Source organism: Cebidichthys violaceus, unplaced genomic scaffold (genome assembly GCF_023349555.1).
Source record: "Cebidichthys violaceus isolate CVI_PGR_0920_01 unplaced genomic scaffold, fCebVio1.0.p SCAF_5, whole genome shotgun sequence".
Classification (NCBI taxonomy): Eukaryota; Metazoa; Chordata; class Actinopteri; order Perciformes; family Stichaeidae; genus Cebidichthys; species Cebidichthys violaceus.
In genome coordinates this window covers 5116891-5140421 of record NW_027176705.1, presented here as the reverse complement: position 1 = coordinate 5140421, position 23531 = coordinate 5116891, and the positions used below count along the sequence as shown (strand labels likewise).

Sequence of the window (23531 nt, the reverse complement as noted above, 5' to 3'; positions counted from 1 at the left end):
AAATTCCCCTTGCTGGATGAATAAAGTATATATCTATCTATCTAATAAAAATAATAATGTCTCAGTTCTATTATATAAGTAAGCCATGTCAGTGAGGCAAGAATTAAACAAAAGATCTGCACTGTATTAAAAGCTCCCAGCTATTTTAATTGATCCTACAGAGATCTTCATTAGGCATTGCCAAATCACCATCACAAAGCACCACTGATGTAGGCCATTTCAGCGGAATTGCATTGCTATAGGCAACAGCTGAGGTCCATGTTTGCTATCAGCTGATGCGGATAAAAAAAACTAACTCTATTACAATCAAATTCATGTAGAGTACTACAGAATACTACAATGTGACTTTCATGACATAATGACCCTTCCTTCTTTCACATATTCCTTGCACTGCAATAGGAAATAAACTGGGACACATTTGAAATGTTTACTTTGGCACCTGTGAAATGGTCTATAGGCACAAAAACATTCATCACCCAGGAGACAAAGACCAAAATTGGGTACTACACTGCATCTACCTGATGAGTCAAAATGTGAGAGGCCTAATGGATGCTACATGTTGATGTTTAGCATATGACATTTTGCATGTAAAGGCTGTTAGTAGGCCTATAAGCCTACAGCTAAGGCTGTGAGGAATTTGATCTTTAGATGTGACTTGTCATGAACTGTGTTGGACATGTGGAAATTCTGACCTGCTGATTTTTGTGCTAAATTAAATTCAAGGGGTCATCACTAGCTACTTATTTGGATTCATCCTCGTGAGACCATAACATCGGGTGAAAAGAAAGATTTCGAGGCCATTCATCCAACAGTTGTTATATTAATTAACTCTGTTCAATAAAGTGCTGAACAAACAGACAAAAGGACATCCTGAATGACCGGCAGACACTGCCATCCTAAAGCCAACAAGTATAAAAATGGGTTCAGAAATCTGTCAAGGTTTGGGTTATGGTAATTTTAGGTGAAAAGAAAATATTATAAACTTGGAAATGCTTTAATGCGGCGAAATGCCACCGTTGCACAGTGCAAGCCGTAGGAAATAATGGGTTTCAGAGTTGTGCCTAAATGTGTAAGTAAACTATAACACTGTGACAGTCAGGCAACATCTACAACATCAGAATTCTGAAACCAATGCAGCTAAATGGAATTTGGTTTGAACTCAAAACTAAAACATTTTGCATAACAAAAAATAAAGTTCAGCCTATTGCACACATGTTGCTATGTAAATTGCATCAGCCTACATACAATGAAAGAACATGCAGGTATATTGCATATTTTCACCATGAATCTGCTTTCAGGAAGCAGAAAACATGCTTTTCAAAAAGCTTCATGTGTTTCAAAGCAACAGACACAGGCACAATGACGGGTGTGGCATATCATTACTACTAAAATGTGGGTCCAGTTCAAAAACAGAAGATATTACTGAGGCAAGTGAAGAAAATATAGACTGAATTAAATCTTTTCCGACATGAAATGTGCCTGAAACAGCAGAGAATACTGTAACATGGTGTTAACGGCTTTAGTTGTAGGAAGATAGTTTTGTACGGATCATACCATGTTAACGCAAGTACCTTTTAAAATGAAACCTTTAAAATGGATAATTGACCGAGTTCAAGTGGTATTTTATCATGTATACTACTCAAAATATTACAACTGTATTATTTTGTTTTCATTTTCTGTCACATCAGTGTAACATTTGTCCGTCTAGTTACCGACACACCTCCCCTGTACAGCAGTGGTTTGCGCCTCACTCCAGCTGATCGGCCCAGGATTCCCCGGTGGCTCTGCCCGTCGTTGGCTTTGACGGCTCTGGTATTTCAACGCCGATTTTAAGCTGTTATAATTCTACGGAGTCAGTGGCCGCTCGTGTCGGCAAACCGTTCCTCGTCCAGTGAAACGTTTGAAGGATAATCTGGCCGGGGCATTGACTCTGTACTTGTCACAGCCGGGGGGGATCTGAACACAAATACGAGGCCCTCACTCCAAACCCCGGATTCACCTGCTAACGCGGAGAGCCTCAACACGAAAGACCGACATGGGGGACACGGGGAGCGAGGGCAGCAAGCCACCGAGTAACGTTAACGTTGTACCCCCGCGCTGCCCCTGTGGTTTCTGGGGGTAAGGCGAACTACCTCTCAAATGTCTTGCGCTTTCTTTCTCTGACAACAGCTAGCAGAGTCGCTAGCCATTAGCGTTAGCAGCTCAAACAGGGATGAGCTGCTTTTCTTGTTATCACCCCCCCTCCCCATTGTTTTGTAGCATTAGCTGCTAGCTATCACCAGCTGGCCTCGGTAACCTATAGGTAGAGAGCAGGGTACGGGTGAGGGGATAAGCCCCCCCAGGTAGTGTGACAGCGGTAAGGAACTAGCTAGTTTTAAAGTTAATAACGAAGCAGTTACTTAGATCACACAGGGCATTTGTTAAACCTTAATTTGGACCTGGGTGGAAACTAGCCATTTCATCAGTTCAAATTAGCTGTAAAGCAGGAAATGTGCTAATATACTGACTCATAGTTGCACACACGTTTGTTTTAGTTTTCCTAAGGCACGTTAATCATCTTATCGTGTCTAGTGTATTGGGACACGTGTTGACAGTCACATGAGCCCAAGATATCCTGAGGTTTCGTGACAATAATTGACGTTCAATTCACACGATTGTATACGTTTGAGGCAAGTGTTTCTGTTACCATTCAAAGCCATTTTACTCTGCAATGTGAGGCTAATTGATACATATATCAGTCCATTTGCAGAGGTAAACACTTTAAAATGTAACACGTATTACATATAGGATATATAGACACAATTGCACTGTAAATTGAGATTATTTGTATATGGTGGGCTAACCTAAATGTTATCATGAGCTAAGTTTGGTACAGAGGTCCCACTTTAGATATGGCTTGCTGCACTATGTTTGTAACGTTACACGTTTGGGGTCCAATGAGAGAATTAAGATAAGAAATGTTATTGTCTGCAACTGTTATATGCTGTACTGCTGTCTTGGCTCTCATGTAAAGGAGATTATTCATCTCAATGAGGCATTTCCTGGTTAAATACATTCTACATCAAATTAAATTAAAAAGAAAAAGGAAATTATATCTCTTTACCAGGTCAATGAAGGACATTTTTTTTGTAGAATTGTTTGTTCTCTACTACCTAATTCTCTATTTACACCAGGGCACCGATCTCAATACCAGAGACCGTGTTGTTGATGACCTACTTGATCAGAGTTCATCAGGCCTCAACATATTTGTATCGCACCAAAGTCATGGCATGTCTGCGTCTTGTTACAGTATTACAACTAGCACAAAAAGTTCCACGTTTGCTTACAAGCTTTTATACTTTCTGCATTAAACGTAACTTCACATTTACACCAGACTGTTATAACTGGTCGCTGTGATATGTTCCCTGATTATTTAATTTTCTGTCACTACTGTTCTCACTGTAATATCAGTCTGTCCGTCCTTGAGAGTCACTATTGCAGAATGCCTAATATATGCAGTAGTTTCCAGTGTTGGTTTGATTAAATTGTTAGTTGATGATGTTCAGACATTATGTGAGAGACGATTTTTTTAATTTATCTGTAATTTTTAAACTCTAAATAAATTGGAAGTGCTGTCAGTTACAGTGTTGCCTGAGTATGAGTCAACCCTGGTTATAAGATGCACCTCCCTCATTGTCTACTTCTGTGGTTAAAGATAATTGGAGGTGAGCTCATCAGTAGTAGAGTTTATTTCCTCTTTAGCAGCAAAACATGAGTTGATTAAATCAATCGCTAGAAAATGTATCTTCAACAATTCTTTATACCGATTCATCGTTTAAGTTTAAGCAACATTTGCTAAAGTTCACTAGTATGAACTGTTGGCATAACAACATTTTATATTTTAATAGAATAATTGGTTTCTAATTTGTCTGACATTTTTATAGACCAGACAATTAATCAATCGGTTAATCAAATACCTTATTCAAAGACATAATGGAAATGATTGTTGGTTGCTACATAAGAGGATATGAAGGCCAAGCTGAGCTGGCGCTTTTAACACTAAATATGTAGTCCTGTAGTCTCTGTCAACGCTTAAAATGGAATATTTCAAAGTTTATGATCACGGACACTGGAAACATGGGCAAAGACACCAGATCATCCAGTGCAAGTTGTGATGTTTGATTTAACTAAAAGATAAACCTTATCTTAACAGTGTGCTTGGCTAATGTTTAATATCTCCATACAGTTTAACTTCCATTTATCTGGAACATGTTCATGCTCCCTTCAAGGTGATAATCTACCAGTAATTAACGAGGACCTGAACACGTAAAACATATGTGGTGATATTATCTGACTATTAGTCTGACAGGATGTCTCATTACACAATTGACGAGAGCACAATGGATTGTGGGATATTGAGGGTACACTGAGAGAAGTATGCACTGATGCTGAATTTGTCAGCGGTATTAGGAGAGGCCTGTGATATTAAGCAGGCCTTATTGTCTGGTTATGATGGATTTGGTTTAGAAATCCGGCCCCTGACTTGGATCATCCTGCTCACATGCTTTGTAGTGAAAAGTGTGTTGGTCGGACAGGAGGACTGTTGCATTATGTCATTTAGTGGGAAGTGGTTGATCACCTGTGAGTTGTTTTGTGTGCTCCAGACCTAATGTTTGACAGCAGTTCCTTCAGGTTGTTTTATGGCGTCGTCTCTTTTTGACTTCCACATGTCTCTTTCTGCCTCGATACTTGGTTGAAGAGGCACATTCAGGTGCACCATGTATGGTTGTGATTGATGCACTGTGGCTCATAAACCGTAAATACATCTGACATTTAGCAGCTTCTTCTTCGTTTTGTTATTTCTCCCCGAGAGCAGAAGGCTTGATTGTCTCAAAGTGATCTTTGACACAGCAGGCAATGGAAGAAGGAAAAAGAAAATGTTACTCACTCCTTATGTTTACCTTTCTTTATATGGTGTCAGAGGAGTTCTCTGCGTCTCCTAACGATGATCTTTTTGCAGAGTTCTTTGGTAAAATTGAAATTAAGATTGTAGCATGCCTGATTTGGTGGAGGGAGATTTTTATTTGCAGATAGGATGAACCTGAAATAGATCCGGGATTAGTAATCACAAATGTGTCAGATTTAAGCCTATTTATTTACAATCTGCTTGGGCAAGTTTCATGTTATCAGTTGTTAGATTCGTTTTGGTTGCAGGTGTGGATTGCATGTGTTGGTCTCTTGTTAGTTGTGTACATGTGTCTCTGTAGCTCCTTGTCAAGTGAAGCTCAACTAGGACTTGTCTCTCTTTTATTAATTGGCCACATATTGCTATTAATAACAAAAATGATTTATATTAAAGGTGTTGAATGCATGCGTTTTTTACATTGAAGTTGCCATTTTTAATCCTTGACGGACGTGTTGAAAAAGCTCGTGCTGCCCTTCCAGTTTTTATTGAAGGCCCCATCAGCAAAGCAAAACTTTTGGATATGTTTCCAGGTTACAATGTAGAACCGTAATGTATAATCTCTCCTCCCCCTGTAACATTAAACACAGCTGAGCCTCTCTCTGTCGCTATCTTATTCCCCATAGATAAACTTAACATTGTCTAATTAATTCATGTACACAAGCAGCACAATGCACTCTCTATTAACAGACTTCTATCCACATTTCTGAAATTATTCTGTACTTTATTGTCAGTAGTGTTTAATTAAACTTAATCCCTTCAAAACGTTTATCACCCATCCAAGGCTTTTGCTCCTTCGTGTCACTCAAACTGCATCACCAAGGCGACCAAGCCCGTCTTCCTGTCTGTTCCAATCAGATGTTGTCATTAGTAACAGCAGTGGGCCAACGGTGTTGTCTGTTCAAACTCCACTCAGCATAACAAGCATGCAGCATGTTCGTTTTCTCACCCTTTCTCACCCCTTTTAGTTCCTTAATTAATCCGTGAGTTGATTGCCTCTGATTTATAATGGTGACAACAGGATATGACTTGTTGTTCACCCAGTACCGGCTTCCTCCCTGCCCGTGTCTCATGATTAAGGTCTCTCCTCTATTCTTATTTCTTGCTTCCTCCTTTTCTGTTTTATACCCAAGACCACACACACACACACCAACAGACTGACTGACAGCCCTCAGGTTGACTGCAGCTGACCCTACATTTAGAAATGAGGACAAAGGTGTGCAACGAAGCACCCAAAATAAATAGAATGTGACTGATAGCGGCGACCGTCACACTCAATGCGCAGACAGTAAGGACGAGGGCTGGGGGAGGAAATGAGAGAGGAGCCCTCTCAGAGGAAAGCTAGAGCCATCTGTTGTGATAGAGTTGTGCCACTGAAATCAGCAAGGCTTCGGTAATCAACCCCATAACGACAGCTATTTTATGTCTGTATCCACGATTTGGAAGGGAAAAGTATGTTTAGAAGCGTTTGTAGCTGGTAAAAAGGGCAAGTTAATGAGGTTTGTAATGCTCTCCGTTCATGCCTCTTGCTCACCTTCATCAGACCAGTTGTGTACATTGCCAACACAGATGAGGCCCTATGATTTTCATTTGAATAAAATCGGACCGACTTGTTTCACCGTACTGCTACTACTTTGTACAGAATCAATGTTTATGAGTCGGAGACAACTGACCATTGATCTAGACAATGTAACTATTTGATTATGTTATATATTCACTACTATCAATAAGGTTAAACTCATTACATATGTAAAAAGTTATAAACATAATAAATGGGAGTGTGACTTTAAATCAATAGAATTGTTTAAATTGTTATAATTAATTTATTCTGCTCATTTAAAAGCTAGAAGCAGGGAGATTCCAAAACAGTCTCCAAAGAGTCTGTGTTTGGAAATGTTCAAACACACAATATTGGTTTATCAAATACAGTATTTACCTGCTAGTTCGGTCAACCAACTCCTGTAGATCTTTAGCTTGTAGGAGATGCTGGACTTTCTTCACCAACCACTTGTTTACAGTGACTTCAGGAATCTTGGCGTAAAATTTTTAATTAGCCGTGTTAGCTGTGTACAACTTGGACAGAGTAAATCCCTAAAACAAGTGATTTTTAATTTGTACCTAGAATTTGTATATTTACATTTCCTGTACCTGTAAGATGTGCAGAACTAGATCTAAAGGAAAGTCACACCTCAGTTGATGTAGCCTCCCTTCTAGTCTGCTACTTTTGCGTTGACAGCCTCATACACAGCATCGCAGTTTTAGATTCGGTGAATAATTTAATGCTTCATCTTGAATGTTTCCCTTCCAGGATCCAAAAATGAGAAATGAAGTCTTAGCGAGGGACTTGGGGGTTGTGGAAACATGTTGTTACTCTTGCTGTGTGGATACCCATCAGCAAAACACTTCTTTTTTTTTTTTTTTTTTGCATCCCACTCTGCAATTTTTGGATTCTTACACAAGCAATTTGATGAACACAGTTGTTTTCTCTCTCTGCTCTTTTCCTCAGATCGAGCAAAACTATGAATCTCTGCTCAAAATGTTTTGCAGGTAAGTTCTTGTTTTTCTGTGTGCTGGTTGGCATACCCTCTGTGTGCTACGTTAAAACTATATCCATTTGAATATGATTCAAACAGAACTGTGTCAGTGTACCACAGTTTATAAATAGAATTGAATAGCATCCAAAGATGCACCTGAGTTCCCCTTATGCCACACTGCTGCATGCTGCCCGAGTTAACAACCACTGCATACCCCAAATCTGATCGGTGTATCCAAACATGTTTCACATATGCACACAAATATCTCACCAGTTACCTTTTTTTTTTCCATAGACATTCAGAAGAAACAGCCAGATGATGATTGTGCCCCAAAGGCCTCCTCAAGCTCCAGCAGCAACCAAGCAGACATCTTCTGTACTGAAACAAACAGCAGCATTAGTCAGTCACTGATGTCGATGCCTAACTCCTCAGAAGACCCTTTGCCAGGAGAGACGGGAGCGCCATCTCTACCTGCTCAGGATGGTAGGACACCAGGTAATCCTCTTTTTTATTTTTTTTTTTTTATTTCATGAACCTATAGAGCACTCTCACTCTGAAGTGTAGAACTCAAAAGTCTATGTGAAGTGATCGTTTGCCTAATGTGCTGCAGATTTATGAAATGTGTTTTAATGCTCAATCTCTCATTTTAGTGACCAGAGTGTTGCAGCTCATAGTTCAGGGCATCTCTGCAGAAGACGGATACTAGTTTCTACCAGCAGCAGCTGCAGTGCCCCTGCCCTGGCTATATTTGTCCTCGTGGCACAGATAGAGAGAATGATAGCAAAGGGTATCCATTTAGAAGTGAAGGTTTTAAAAGGACACCTACAATTGCCAGTTCATCGGTCATTGCTATACAGTGACAAGGTTATTTGTAGAGGCCGATCCAGGACGGGCCAATAAAATGGCCACCAAATAGATGTGAAAACACGTCCCCACACTAACGTGGTCCTCTGCTTTTTAGTACAATACACTAATACACGATTATAGCTGATAAAAAAAGACAAGACCCTCATGGTAATAGAGTGCTGCAGGGACGACATATTTTTATTGGCCAACCCCCGAAAGTTGGCATCGCACAAAAAGCAAATGTGATTTTTTTTTTTTTTTTTTTTTTTTACTGAATTGTGGATTATTGCAGAATATAAGCTAATGATACTTATGTGATTTGTTCAGCAAGATAATCTTCACAAATGAACATTACTTTTATGATTGTTGAAGCATAAATACAATCGGCAGAAGTAAAAAGCTAACATTAGAATGTAAATGTGCTCCACCAGCACCACACAAGTATACACACCAGAGCTGTTAAGGCAGACGATCGGCTTGATGTCAATTTGTCGCCTCATTTAGCCACTTGTAAGCAACACTTTTTTTTTTTTTTTTAAGTCACGCAAAAGCTTCCGAAATCACGAGACGGGTATTTACTGATGTATTTTATGTCATAGAACAAAAAGTTTAAATCTCTTTTGCTTGTTTTAACCACAGATCTTTTCTCAGGCATCTAACCAAAAACCCATTGACTTTGGGACAAGGGAAGCAGAAGTGCAAACATTCTCACTTATTTCTGGGTTTTAGGACTCGTTTCTGCAGCACTCTATTCACTCACTAACTGACAAACCCGCACACTGCGGCCCCCTTCCTCCCAGATATCTATCGCAGTCTTTTTCTGAAAGAAAAAAAAAAAGCTCAAGGCATATTAAAGGATTTAAAAAAAATCTTGCTACCTCGTAGAAAACGGTACCACAATATTCTCTGTTTTTAGATGATTTATTGTGGAATTATGTAACGCTCTGTTCTAAATCAATATAGCCTGAAGACATTTGATTTTGTTTTACACTTAAATGAGAGAAATTACAACAAAGTCTTACAAGAAACTAGTGTCCTTATGTCCTCTCTTTTCTTTCATTTGTTCTTTCTCATCTTCTCCCCTTTTCTCACCGTATCTCTTTCAGAAGTATCCAGCACAGACACAGTCTTCAGTTCACTCTCCACTCCCACAAAACGCTCCTTTGAGTCAGGTATGCCTCCGCTCTGCCATTACAATGTCCATTATTGTGTTTTGCACTGTGTGCTTGTCATGTCCACTTAAGGTATTGGAATAGGGGAGCCATTAGCATAAACGTCAACAAATTGATCCAAAATAGCCAGGTTAATTGTGCTTCCAGTGGAAACAGCAGTGGGAAGGATTTTGGGGATGCAATGTATCTGCAAAAAGGTGCAAATGTAAATCGCTTACTAGACTATATATACTGTGTGTGTGTGTGTGTGTGTGTGTGTGTGTGTGTGTGTGTGTCTGTGTGCGTGTGTGTGTGTGTCTGTGTGTGTGTGTGTGTGTGTGTGTGTGTGTACATCTAAATCACTGTCACATCACAAGAAGAAGGGCCTGTTTGATTCTACCAATTTAAGAAATAGACTTGCATTATTAAAGAGAAAGTGAGAAGACGGGTCGCAGTGACGCTCTTCTGACAGAGCTGAAACATGGAGGTGGTGTACGCTGTAGCATTATTATTTATTAAAATAAGTTGAACAAGGCGAGTGTCTAAACAGTTTCCCTTCATTGTGCTTCCACCATTGGTTGACACTACCTGCTGCACTAACACATGGGAAAACTTGCACATGACTTAAGACAACTGCAGAGCAGGCAAGGCTTAGCAATGGTGTGTGAACATGTAGATCCCTTGTCTAATGCAGCGGGATCATGTGAGCGCACACATACACACACCGCATCATTTAAACCTTGTGATGTGGCTGAGTGGACCTTTCACTTTTTTACTGTCTCTCTGAATGTGTTTTGGTTTAAAGCCCGGATGCACTATTGTGCAACCTTTAACACTCTTAAATCAGTTCATGGTTCAAATTATTTTTAACAAATCAGTCAAACTTGAGCGTTTTTGACATTTCATTCGCTTTAAATTGGCCACAGAGATTTGCCAGGATAACGAAAAGGCTGGCACAACATGCACTTACACATGTACAGACACACACGCTCTAGCACATTTAGGGATCGATGGGGCCTGCTAGGGGGATCTGGCTGCTCAGCTTGGCCTAGTTCTCAGAGATTTATTGAGTGCTGATCAGCATTCGGCCGAGCCAGAGAAAAAGTCTTCAGGATTGATGAGAAAAAGCTGAGTTGAAATTCCAGGCGAACAGAGAAAACTGGCTACATGCTCTCCCGGTCTAAGGTGCTGGGTTGAATGTCGTCACATGCAGGAGAATCATTAGTCTCCAAAGCAGCTTTTTATTTAACACAAAGAGGTGTTTTTGTTCCAGCGTTCCATCAACTGTTCTCTCCCAGTTTATATTAAAATAAATTTGCTATGGAGCTTATTATTGGATATTTTCTCTTGAAATTCTAGTCCTGGACACTCAGGAGATGAATGCTTTTTGGGATTATTATGTGTGTAGGAGGAATAATAAAAGGTGGAGAAGGTTTGGCTTTAAGTATATTGGTAGATTTTATTCAAAACCATTTCTTGCAGATTGATTAATTACTACAGAAAACAAAATATAATACAATAATTTGCCATTATTACCTTTTGTTGATCAGTAGAGTATAAACAGGTGGGATGGAGATGTCTAGTTGCATTGCATAGTCAAGTTTTAGCCAAATAGAAATGGAAAAAAAGATATCTAGAAGAGTCTAATACCCCCTGTTGAGCAGTCAAGGTTTTACTATTCATTTACATTTTGTTCCAAACTTCCAGATGTCCACTGCATTAACAGTATATACAGAAACTTCTGCTTTATATTTTCTTACTGTTAAATATGAAAAATAGCTTATGGAGCTTTTTCTCCTTCTTTTTTCTCCAGCCTCAGAGTCGGAAAGTGACGTTTCACCCGAGAAGAGAGCAAGAGTGGGTGACGTGCCAGAGGGTGAAGAGTCTTCATCGTCATCTTTGTCTGCATCATCATCATCATCCTCGTCTCGCAGTGGCTCTAAACAGCGGAGCCGCAAACGTTGCCATCGCTGCCAAACCAAACTGGAGCTGGTTCAGCAAGAGCTGGGTTCCTGTCGCTGTGGTACGATGATGCAACTTTACACACTTAAACAATACATCGGCACACATATTTTAACCCATGACCAGATGTACGCTAATACCTGTACATGCACCGGCTCACACACAAGAGCACACGCATTAAGGAGTGGTAGCTATTATTAAAGACCTTGTGTGTCTTGCATGTGCATAAGGGAGTAAATTACTTTTTCAGTGGTTAATATTGCCCTCCTAAATACACACACTACGTGTTGGTTAAATTGGTCATAGTTTTGAGGATTTTACATAGAGTGCACTGAAATGCATCACTCCCTCACCATGTGTTTTTGTGTTGACGAAAATGTCTGATCAGAAGAGTGCCTCTGCTAGCCTTGGGGGACCATTACAGAAAGCCTGAATGCTTCACATTGCACATAAAACATAAGCCAATTACCACGAACACTAATGTAGTTTAAAGCAATACTTAGCTTGCTAATCAACTTGTTTGCATACAAATTAAAGTACTTAAAAAGTCACAGCTCTTCGCTGCTTAAAGACCATCTGCTTAAACCCACGCAACAATTTCTAAATTGGAAATTGACTTGCATTTTTTTTCCACCAGGCGCTGCTTAATGCACGGGCCATCCATCCTTAATAGTCCAATGCTCACTATGAAAACATGCTTTTACAGACTGAAGGGGAAATGGTGGCAATTATGGTGATATCGGTCTATTGCTTTAATTGCAGATTACTTTGCTAATGCTTCTGCAAAATGTTTCACAGTGTAAGCCAAGAAGGTCTGATAATGAGTTGAAAGCACGGACGCTTTTCAGATAGTAAATGGGGGAAGAAAATAAAGCTCTGATGGAGTATCTGATCCAATGTTGTCACACTCGGTAGACTTTTGCTGTTCCGCAGTGGCTATAATATTCATCTGACTAGGTCTTAGTATGAAACGGAACTTTAAAAGCTAATTAGATCGTCAGGTTCTCGTCTGAGATCCAACAGAAGCAGAACCTTATTCCTGACTGGTACTTTCCCTTGTCTTTCACTTTGCAAGCAATGGTCCGAAAATGAGAGAAATGCTGTTTCCATAACCAGTAACCGTTGATAATCACTCCAGCATGTGAAGATAAGTCTTCTGAATTTACTGTAGTTTAAGTCAGAAATCATTCAGTTATACGGTACGTTATAATCAGACAATGGCGGCAATCAATTTGGCCTTCCCAGCATGCTGCACGTTGTGCAACAGCAGGAATGGTAAAAAGTTATATATTATAATAGCATAATTAGCCTTTTAATTAATGTCTTAACTATAATAAGTGGTTATGTTTAAAGGATTTGTGTGTGTGTGTGTGTGTGCGTGTGTGTGTGTGTGTGTGTGTGTGTGTGTGTGTGTGTGTGTGTGTGTGTGTGTGTGTGTGTGTGTGCGCGCTCTCATGAAATTGCTTTTTTGCCATTTGCACCTCAGGTAGAATATATATTTAAGACAGCTTGGATTTTATACAATAAAAACTTTGAAAACCTAAATTTCCTCCTAGCTCATTGATGTTTTAAAACTCGATTCGCTGTTCAGTTGCAAAAACACCTGCAGTGAGCTTGGCGGAAACTTTTGGGGGTTTCTGATAAGGGAATAACAAAATAAGTCTAGTATCTCTAACTTAGAAAGTAGTGTAGTAAAAAAGTCCTAAATAGCTTGCTTATCATCAGTTGGTGCCGTTAAATTTGGTACAAAGGGTGGAATGGAAATCCGTTGTTTTCTGGCACCTGAAAATGAATACCTTGAGGCATCGTTTGAATTTGTTTGTTTTACATTTTAAAATAGAGTGATATGTACATCATATTGTACATAGTATTTGTTGTGCAAGTATCTTCCATTGGTCCTCTACATTTGTACTGTCATCAAGGCATTTTTCTGTACTTTCATTGCAGTAAAGCAACTGGAAGTACTTTTGATTCCCCCAGTGTCTAGCACCCCATCCCTTATTTAAAAGCCTCAAAATGTTACACAACTTTCTCCCTTCCACTCCATTCACGTGCACTGTAATCACATAGATTTTAATTGCATAGCAACCAGCTGTCAAACTGTGTTTTTAATCACCACTCGCTGAATGCCAGCAGTGTTATTATGTGTATTAATGAATGAATTTAAGACGATGAGAGCTAACGAGCTTCTCTGAGCTTAACGAGCCTCCTACAGTGGCCGGGCCTTTTGTTGAGCGTGCTGCATTAGAAGACAGAGAGTCAATGAGAGAGATGAGGGTTGTCTGCCTTTTGTTGAATGGAGTCAAAAGAGGAAGCTATTAACCAGAATGTCTTCTCTGGTAACCAGACCTTTTTACAAAGGCGTGGTTGCAGCACAGTAAATATTATCGGTCCTTGGCCATTTAAAAAGACTTGTATGATAGAGATGTGTTCGCCAACCTGTAGTGCTTTTTTACCTTTTGTATAATTTGTAGGGGTTTAAAACATGTTCAAATAATTTGGCTGTATGTAGAAATCTACATTTAATGCACTGTTTATACATCGTACTATATTCTTTTGCGTTCTGTTTTTTAGTTCTAAGTTGGAAGTACAGCTGCAGTGATATTTGTATATTTGCTGACACTCTCCCTCTTGTACACCCATACCCCCTCACCCACCCCCCAGGTTATGTCTTCTGTATGCTCCATCGACTTCCCGAGCAGCACGAGTGTCTGTTTGACCACCTGGGCCGCGGTCGCCAGGAGGCGGTCCTGAAGATGGTCAAGCTCGACCGCAAGGTGGGCCGCTCATGCCAGCGTATCGGAGAAGAGTGCTCCTGAGCGGCCGCCCCCTTAAGAAGAATCTCAGTGTTCAGACGGTGTCTTAGCACCGACAGGGATTTGATTTTTTTTATTTTGTTTTCTTCTCATTTTGTTTTTCAAGATTTTTGCAGGTTTTTTGGATACGAACCTCCACCCTTTCTTTTAAATTATGCTTGCTCTTTTTAAATCCCACTGTTACCCCGTACCCCCGTTGTTTTTCTGCTTCTGTTGGCTTGATCATATCCCTGCTGCTAAGATGCCTTTTGGAAAAATCGCAACCCAGGAATGACGGAACAATAAAGAGCAAAGGAAATATACAATTTCTTAACTTTTTTTGCAAGCTCCTGACTACACAAGTGTGAGCAGAGTAAGATGACGAGAAGAAAATACAATGCTTTATACAAATGTTTGTCCCGGAAGCCAGTTTAAGACTATACTCTTTACCTCAAAAAACAAAACAAAACAAGAAAACAAAGATTGACAAGGAGAAGGAGGAGAAAAGGATGGTTACCCTTTGTGTACACTTCTGCTTTGGCGCTGTTTATAGACTGTGCTCTTTACCTCAAAATCAGACAGAGCTGCTTTGTACTCTGCGCCAAGTATGGACTTTGTGAAGCAAACCAAGCAAGCCAGCCTCAGTTTAAGTCAGTGTCTTACCCCCTGGCCGTCCACTACCCCATATATCCCTTAGAAACATCTGTTAATCATCCACCTCAGGATATCAGGATATCAAAGCCCAATCTTCACCCCTCCCCTCACCCACTTGCATCCTTCTCCCTTCCTCTACAGGACACCCGTTTACTCCTTTGTTTTTTTTAAGATTATTCAGAAGGTGTTTCTGCTCTGTTAAACTGGGGTGATTATTGTAATTCCAGATTCAGAACTTGCAGTGTGAGCCGGATTCAAACGCGTAGAAGTGAGCTGGTTGTCCTTGGATTGCACACTGATCTGTCCTCAACGTTGGGATGTGATTGATCGAGACTTAATTTGTGGCAGATTTTCTCTGTCGTCCTCTTTTCGTCTCATTCTTCATCTCCCTATTTCCCGCACGAAGACGTGTCCTCTCCACACGTCTGTTTTTACCAACATGTGGATTATGTGTGCTGGATGTGTACAAACTTCAGGACGACAACATTAACAGGACGGACGTTTATGGAAATCTGCGTACGATTTATGACTGACCCTGAAATGTGTGCGTTGTATGCGTCTCTATACTTTTTACAAATACGCACTCTCTCTCTCCCTCTCACACCTTTTGTTGTTTTATGTGCTCGGCTGTTGTTCACATTGAGCACAAGCAGGCAAGATCAGACATTGCTGTTGAGTTTGGACTGAAGCTGAAAAGGCAGAGCGCCACTCAGAGGTTCCTGTTCAAGACGTGTGATGGTTGTTATAGTTCAGGTTTCGCATCATGTCTTAGGCCTTCATTACAATTATCCACATTTAGGTAATTTGATACGGAACTGTTCTTTGGTTGTCAGTACTTTCCTTTCCCTCCTTCCTTTTAGGCCCCGTGTTTTCATTTCCAGCTAGCACGATGAGCTCACAAGCATTCTCCTCCTCCTGCCTTTCACTTTTCTTATCTCATCTTTCACCTTATTGATTGCTCTACTTTTTCCGTATGTCACCCTCTCTGTCTCCCCCTCCCTCTTTCTTGCTGTAGAGGAGGGAGGGAGGGGGTGGCCGGGGTGAGCAGTGCGCTGAAAGTTAAAATCAGCAAATAATTACTTCCCAAACGTTTTCCTGGTGGACTATGGAAGGAATGAACAGAAAATGCATAATGAATGAATATTCTGAAACCCTTATTTAACCCCTTTTTTGCTTTTCACTTACACTTTAGTGTAGAACTGCTTTTTTTTGGTTGTAATGTGGTTATAAAACGGGAAGATGAACGTGGAAAATTCTATATTTTTGTTTCCATTGTTTTTACTTTATGCTTCCCTTTCCAACTTTTTCTTTTACTGAGAAAGAATAAACTGGATTAGACAAAGCGTGAACATCTCTAGTGTGCTTATTGATGGATGGAAAGATGAAGGACAAGAGTCAATGTTGCAGTCGCTCTCTGCAAGAGGAAATTTAAGAGTGGAATCAGCATATATACACTTTTTGCATTTGCACTGGATGTGAGTTGAGGTTAGGGTTAAGAGTTGAAGCCTTCTTGCAGCATGTCATCATCCTGCCAATTCATTTTAAAGTGATGTAAACAACTGTTTAATGCTCACAGAGGGTTGTTATAAACACTCATTTACGTGTGTGTGTGTGTGTGTGTGTGTGTGTGTGTGTGTGTGTGTGTGTGTGTGTGTGTGTGTGTGTGTGTGTGTGTGTGTGTGTGTGTGTGTGTGTGTGTGTGTGTGTGTGTGTGTGTGTGTGTGTGTGTGTGTGTGTGTGTGTGTGGCAATGAGCCTTGTGGGCCGGCTGCACTAATTAATGTTGTGGAAAAAGGAAACACATGTAGCAATGATCAAAAAGCATCTTCAAACGTTGAAGCTGGCCCGTCGTCAGCCTGAGCGTAATCTCTCACATAAACTCTGCAAAAACTAAGGAAGTTAGCATCTAAATGTGAAGTTTCTCCTTTGTCGAGGTGTTACAAGGGTTACAGACAGCATTTAATTATCTTAAAGTCCTGTGTGTCCTTCTCATTTTACATCCGTGTCAATTTTTCCATCAGTTTCTCAGCCTTGGTGTTATTTGACATGCAGACAGTATCCCAGGAGATCTCAAAGACTGATTTGTTTGATAATTTTTTTTTTACTTCAAATATATAATTTCTATATGATCAATTTGGGGCTCCCTCTATGCTCTTAGTTGTACAAAAGCATGCCTTATGTTGACTTACAGAACTTCTCTAAATGCTGATATCTTTTCTGACCCGACTCCCGATTATTTCTAATGAGTAGTCATGGACCTGTTTTTCATTCTTTTGAATTTGGCTGGAATACATTGGGTTTTTCTTATAATCTTAAGCCTCCCTCTGGCTTTTTTGAGCCCTCTCTTTGTTTTGGTTGTCAGTGTGTGCACTCTCTTGTGTTTTATGTTGTCTTGATTATAGCCTGACACACAGGATGAAGCTCAGTGCCAGGATTGGGTTGGAACGAGAAGCATGTTTGCTGGAGGCTGCCTAGTTTTAGAGGGGGATTTGGGGGATAAGATGATGTGGCCAGTGGTAAGTAATCTCCTTACAGCTCAACAAACAAGGACGCCTGCTAGTCTTATCGCCGTGATTGGCTAACATTAGTTTTATACACCATCCTTGTATTGGATTTTGCTTCTTTTTTTTTTTTTTGCACTCTTAGACTCTCTTGCTACTCTATCTGTGCCTTCATGTCTCCACTGTTGAAACCAGTATTTTGTGCTGAACAAGTGTGAGTGAACACCAGTGAGAGAAATACGGGTGTTTTAGTTTCTACTTCAAAAAGAAGGCACCACTTTGACTCCTACATTAGTGGGAGAATGATCTCAGATATACAGTAAACACAATGGAAGGTAACAATGTCCAAAGTAATCACAGGATCAGTTTCACCGTCTCATGCGTCATAGTCTTATTTCCAGGCAGCGCTGATCTTACTCAGTGTAATGGTAAAGTCGCTTATTAGTCTTCATGAGTTTGTTGAGCACTGTCTGTAATTGCATTAATTATATCCACTTTGACGTGATGTTTCTTCCTCATCTATTAAGCAAATAAATGACACGAATAACAGAGCTTATGGAATAAAAAAGATTTAATAATACTATTCTTCAAATGTGTCATAATAGGAATCTAGCCATGAATATACCAGGACACCATAGGAGTAAAAGGCTTTGTCGCTTTGGTTGAATTTCACTTAATCGATTCAGGAGTTACAGTTACAAAACAGCTGCAGAGAAAATGAGTCATGAAATTATAAGACAACATAAAGGTCTAAATTCCTGCTTAAATGATGCCAAAACCAACACATTTTTCTTTCCTCACTCTCGCTGCTCTATTTGGTGTTGTGTTCAGGTGCAGTCGGCAGCTGTTTTTAGCTCTGATGCTGTAAACACACGGTCCACTACCTGCCCAGCACCAAACGGCAGACAGACACAGTTAGAGACTAGCTGGTGAACATAGTGGAGCATTTAGCAGCGTGTGTGCCGACATTTTCCCTTAGGAGCTAAAAGAGAGTGGATATTGGACTTACATTCATTAACTATCCAGAATCGCGACTCCAAATTAATGATAATGGACCGTATGGGTTAGATGTATAATTTGCCATTATTTGCTATAACAAGTTTACCATAAAGGTGTTCACAGCTTCTTTCTGTTGCCCCGAGTGCCTCACACATATTAAACTGTGGTAACGTTCTGTAAGCGTCTTAAAATATTCTAACTATCATTAAATAATCACTTTGAAATGCATTCATCGCCATGCATTCCTGCAGATGTTGCCTTAGATGCCTACCTATTGTTAGCATGCATTATGAGTTGAGATGCGTTCTTTAATATTCTTTGAGTGTGACTCTATATCCAGAGACACATACGGCATAATCCCTTCCCAAAACCATAGCTAATGACTCTAGCACCGCTCATTACCATCCCAACCATCTTTAACCACCACAAACTGACAATATGCTGCAGGAACCTCAAACAGGCATGCTGCTGACATTTGGTCAGGTTTAAGAGGAAATTAACAGCGGCGTGGAAGATCCAATCCCAGTGTAGCCATTACTGTCAGTCGGACATTCTTTTCCATGTGACCTTTAAGGAGGAAGCTGACTGCACACTTCTCTTCAATTTTAGGATGACTTTAACAGAGTGAGCTAACCCAGTGGAAAGGGTGAGACTATAATGAAGAAATACTGACGAACTGGGAGTTCTGTATTTCAGCGAGAGAGGCCTCTATAGGACGCAAGGAGAGAAGGCGAAAGGTTTCAAATTGCAAGAAGGTGAGCTCAGTTTCTCAAAGCTTTTTTGATCTTAAGTGTTAACGGCTGTGTGTATAATTTTCTGCTTTGATTTTATGTCCATTTTGCAATCAAACTGTTCAGTATAGTGAGAGAGAGAGAGGCGTATTATATCATCAGCCTGTATTTACCTGATTAATGACCTGCTTCACACCTTATAGTTTAAGAAAACCGAAGGCTAAACAATCCCCACAGTCAATAACATTTAAAACAACTCTGCTAGACTAATCTAATTCAACCCTTACTAAAAAGGGTTCAAGGCTTTGCAGAAAACTCTGTACTGGTTGCAGATATCTTGAAGACCTTCTGTTCAATCGTTAAGGTTTTTTATGCAACATTTTCTGCTGTTCAATCTTGCACATAGTAATATTGATTTCACATTAGACCACTGTGAGGTAAAGCTATAGGATAAACAGCACACTGTCATGTTTTAATCACTTGCACAAAGAGAGAGAGAGAGCTATCATCAGCAGGAGCATTTTTGCTTAGATATGTTTGCGTTGCATTTCATATTTTTGCAGCACCCACTCTTTGTCTATTTCTCATTCCACAACAAGGCCCAAACCAACGATAGCATCTTATTCCCCCCAAATAGCATTTTCCTTATTAATGTGTAGTCATCGTTTGCAGTGTGCCAGTTTAAAGCCTCCATTATTTGACTGTCTGGGTGGCTGCCGCTATTGATTTCCTGTTTCTCAATTCTCTAAACAGAAGCCAAAATGTGCAGCTTGTATGGATCTCTCGTCTCTCTCTCGTCTTTCTCACCTATCCTTCGTCTTCCAAAGCCTTATCTCTAAACTGTCCTCTCTTAGCTTTCCGCTCTTTCTTACTCATTGGTGTAATGTTCTGCTCTACTTCTGCCGCTGGTATATCCATGGTCTGTTCCCGAGACCCAGAGGTTAAAAAATTTGAATCCAGTTTGGAGCAAAGAAGCAGCTTTGACAGCTGGAGCAAAACATACAGCCCACGTTGTGCTTCAGTGGATTTAAACAACCACATTGGCTTTTTGGGGGCAGAATATCCACTTTTATCAACTTTCTGACATCTGTTTAAAATTGGCAGCTGTAATGCATCCCTTTTGTTAGTACCACGTATTGTCCAGTAAACACTACATGTGCTTAAGTGTTACCATGCAATGAAAATGACAAAATAACATGCTAAAATATTAACTCCATTTGAATAATCCTACTCTGCCTGTGAAAACAAGTGTATGATCTCTTCTCCGGCTCTTGGCTTTGAGCTTTTTTTGAGCTGAGAAAACAACTCTGATTATGTCAGATATCAGATCATATGATTTGACACAAGACTTGGTATTTTTATGCAGACCTGTGGAGTTTAAAGGATATGCACATTTACCAGGCAGGGAGGGTCTAACAGAATATGCCATGAAGTTGCATTACGGTAATGTTAGGGAATGGTTTCAAACATTTTTTGGAGCTTGGCCCATGACTAAAAGTAAGGATATCCTAGCCTCTGCTTTATCACTTTTGTAATTATACGAGTTTGGGAGCAATTTATTGCCTGTACAGTGACAGTGCCAACAACGACAAGTGCTGGCAGAGTTAATAGTGTTTACCTGAGGGGGAACCAGAGGATGGTTGCTATGCTTCCAACGATGATGTCAGTTGGGACGGCATTATCAGCTGTAACCGCCATACGAGAGCCTTGCAGAGCAACTCTTGCACTAACATGCACCAAAAGCACATGCAGCCGTCCCGACTATGTCAACAAAGAATATGGAATCTCGGATAACAACATACACAGAGGGAGAGTGACTAGATTCTCTGCTCAGATAGACATTACTCCACTATTTCTTTACATCGCAAATAGTTGTTAGCTGCTATATTAAAGCTGTGAATGTTGCATATTATATAAGAAAAAAGTGTTTTCTTGAAAGTCTTCATATTTAATGGAACTATAATACTTGAAGCAATACCATTTAAGAGTGACAATACAGAAGACAATTCAAGACTGTGCTAAGCACTTGCTATCACTTCTAGCATTAGCATTGCAAAATCCAGTTCTTATTATGGGGGGGTTTAAAACAATGACATTTAACCTTGTTAATACGTACGACGTATACAACGTTTATAAGATGTTACATGTTGCATTGAGTCTTATGAACATCAGTGTGCTTTCTGTTGCCATAATGGATTAAGAAGTGTAAAGGTCATTCTCTGCTTCAAGCTAAGTCAGGCTGTGTTGGATTGAATCCAGTGAACACACTTTTCTGTAGGGCTCTGACAAGGACCGGACACAAATCATGCCATTTGTTGATCCCAACACCAGAGTCCAGATTCATAACCTTGAGAGAGCATGACAGGCTTTCAAAGTGGAAGTGTGGTGGCACAAGTACACAGCCTACACAGCCATGTTAAAAGAACATCACCAACTGACTGGGAATACTGTCGGTCTGCGACCCACAGACCCCACATTCTTGGATGTCTCAAAAATAACATCAGAAAATACAAGAAAGAATTTTAGTGGATTGAAGTGTCTCATACTGCAACTGGTTTTATTTCTAACCTTTTGCCAAATGGAACTGATTTTGATAAGGATATGTGCATGTGTACAACTTCACGAGCAGCAGACGTGTAATTTCTTATTAGTTTTTTGAAGCAACCAAAAGTGTGTCATTTTTCAAACCCTGTATAGCAATTTTAATTTGATCAAGCAGGCTACATTTTTATGAAAAACAAATCAAATACAGGCAATTATTTGTTAAGGCTTTAAGGCTTATTCTATTGAAACGTATCTATTGAAACAGATTCTTTACATCTATTTTGCATTTGTTATAATGCAGTATGGATGTATCTGTATTATATTATAGATACGTGCATCATAAAATGTTACAAACTTTTGCTATTGTTTATTGTTGATGGAGGTAATCTTCATGGTGTGAGCTTCCATCTGTGATCAGTATTTGCAAATCAAAAGCCGCAACAGTGGACTCATAGGAATCATTTCTTACCATTGTATTTTGGATATTTTCATAATATGATTTAGAATAAAAATTGCTTTGCACCCACCTAATGTCCTCTAGAGAGGATCAGTTCACTATATGACAAGAAATAGATTTTGAAAGATATTTTTCATTTGCAGTCATTTTTTTTTCAGGAACATGCTGGTCTTTCCATGCAAAACCTACAGCCATTCACATATGGGTACTACCTCTATCCAGCTGAGTCACAATCCACTGTTAGCACCTGAGCGGAGCAGCTGCTGGAAGAACAGACTATATTTCTCAGTAACTTTATTTGCTTATAGTGCAGAACACAATACCATAGCCTTTGATGATAGATTTTTTTCTTCTTCTTTTTTTATACTTTTAAAGTGCTTAAAACCCTTCCTTTAAGATTGAAAATCTGTATTTTACAGACATACAAAAGAGAGATCTATATTGGAGATGATCTGAACTCCCATTTATTTTGTCTGAATATCAGCACTGGGTGACACCATTCGTATATTGGATTGTCACATCTTCTGTCTGCAAGTGTCCCTCTGGTAGCCATTGAACCACTTCCTGTCTTACGCTGAACATAAACTGTATTTTGGCATTGTCCTACTGGTATGATTTTTATTACAATGATTTTTCACTGTCAGTGATCATCCCTGTGTGTATCACACTTCATGTGCTTAGGGGAGCACATAGTGCATGCTTAGTTGATCTCATCCCCCAAAATGTTACCAAATGCTGTTCACTTCATCTCACATTTAAAAGATATGATTCTTGAATGGTGCTGGGAATTTTTGTGAAAACCTGAGTGTTTACTCTTGTTGAAAGTTTTACTTAGCTTTTGATTACTTTACATTCAAGTCTCCCAAAGTGTATTGGTTTTGTAGTTCTCACTGAACTGAGCACAGCTGGTGTTATAAAAGTGGCTGCAAAATACCTGCAGCTTGGATATTGTATGTCCTGAGTTACCCTGACGATTCTGATGAGGCGAAAGTAAAAAGTCTTTCTTGATTCCTGTAGGAATGTGGGAGTATTGCATGCCTTCAAATGCTCCTAGCTGAAATCATTGTCTGTGCCCCAAAAAAAATCCTTTGTATCTCACCATGTCTATACAGTCCTTTCTGAGACTGTGCTCATGATCCATTCCCAGAAATGTCAAGTACATCAATATATAAAACTCACTGTTCCCTCTTTATCCTTTCTTTTTTTCTTTCTGTTCTTTGAGCACACATTTTATATAATCATACTAGGAGAACAGTACCAAATATTAATCCACTGCCATTTTGTTAGTTCATGTAAAGTCACACGCGTCAAAGCTGTGTATTTGTGCATGTGATCTATCAGAGGGTAACAGCTGAGAAAGAAAAAAAAAAAATCCATTTCATAAAACTCTTGCGACTTGATGTCCTTGTTTGACAT

At 39.7% G+C, this 23531-nt stretch overlaps 1 protein-coding gene across 2 annotated transcripts; it reads left to right on the top strand.

Annotated features, from left to right (window-relative positions):
- The first annotated feature begins 1751 nt into the window (after window positions 1–1751).
- Window positions 1752–16227, top strand: LOC137887687 (AN1-type zinc finger protein 3-like). Of its 2 annotated transcripts, none has more exons than XM_068730838.1 (6): window positions 1752–2118; window positions 7449–7489; window positions 7771–7971; window positions 9432–9494; window positions 11287–11496; window positions 14100–16227. In XM_068730838.1, exons 1-6 carry the CDS (start codon window positions 2036–2038, stop codon window positions 14252–14254), a joined length of 753 nt encoding a protein of 250 aa, XP_068586939.1. In that variant the 5' UTR covers window positions 1752–2035; the 3' UTR covers window positions 14255–16227. The 2 variants fall into 2 exon arrangements, with proteins under 2 accessions (XP_068586939.1, XP_068586938.1); XM_068730837.1 differs by having other exon boundaries at window positions 9429–9494.
- Window positions 16228–23531: the final 7304 nt, after the last annotated feature.

Coding starts and splice junctions, on each gene's coding strand:
- LOC137887687 (XM_068730837.1), top strand. CDS start 2,036: ATGGGGGACACGGGGAGCGAGGGCAGCAAGCCACCGAGTAACGTTAAC. Junction 7,972..9,428: donor TCAGGATGGTAGGACACCAG/GTAATCCTCTTT, acceptor TATCTCTTTCAG/AAGTATCCAGCACAGACACA. Junction 9,495..11,286: donor AAAACGCTCCTTTGAGTCAG/GTATGCCTCCGC, acceptor TTTTTTCTCCAG/CCTCAGAGTCGGAAAGTGAC.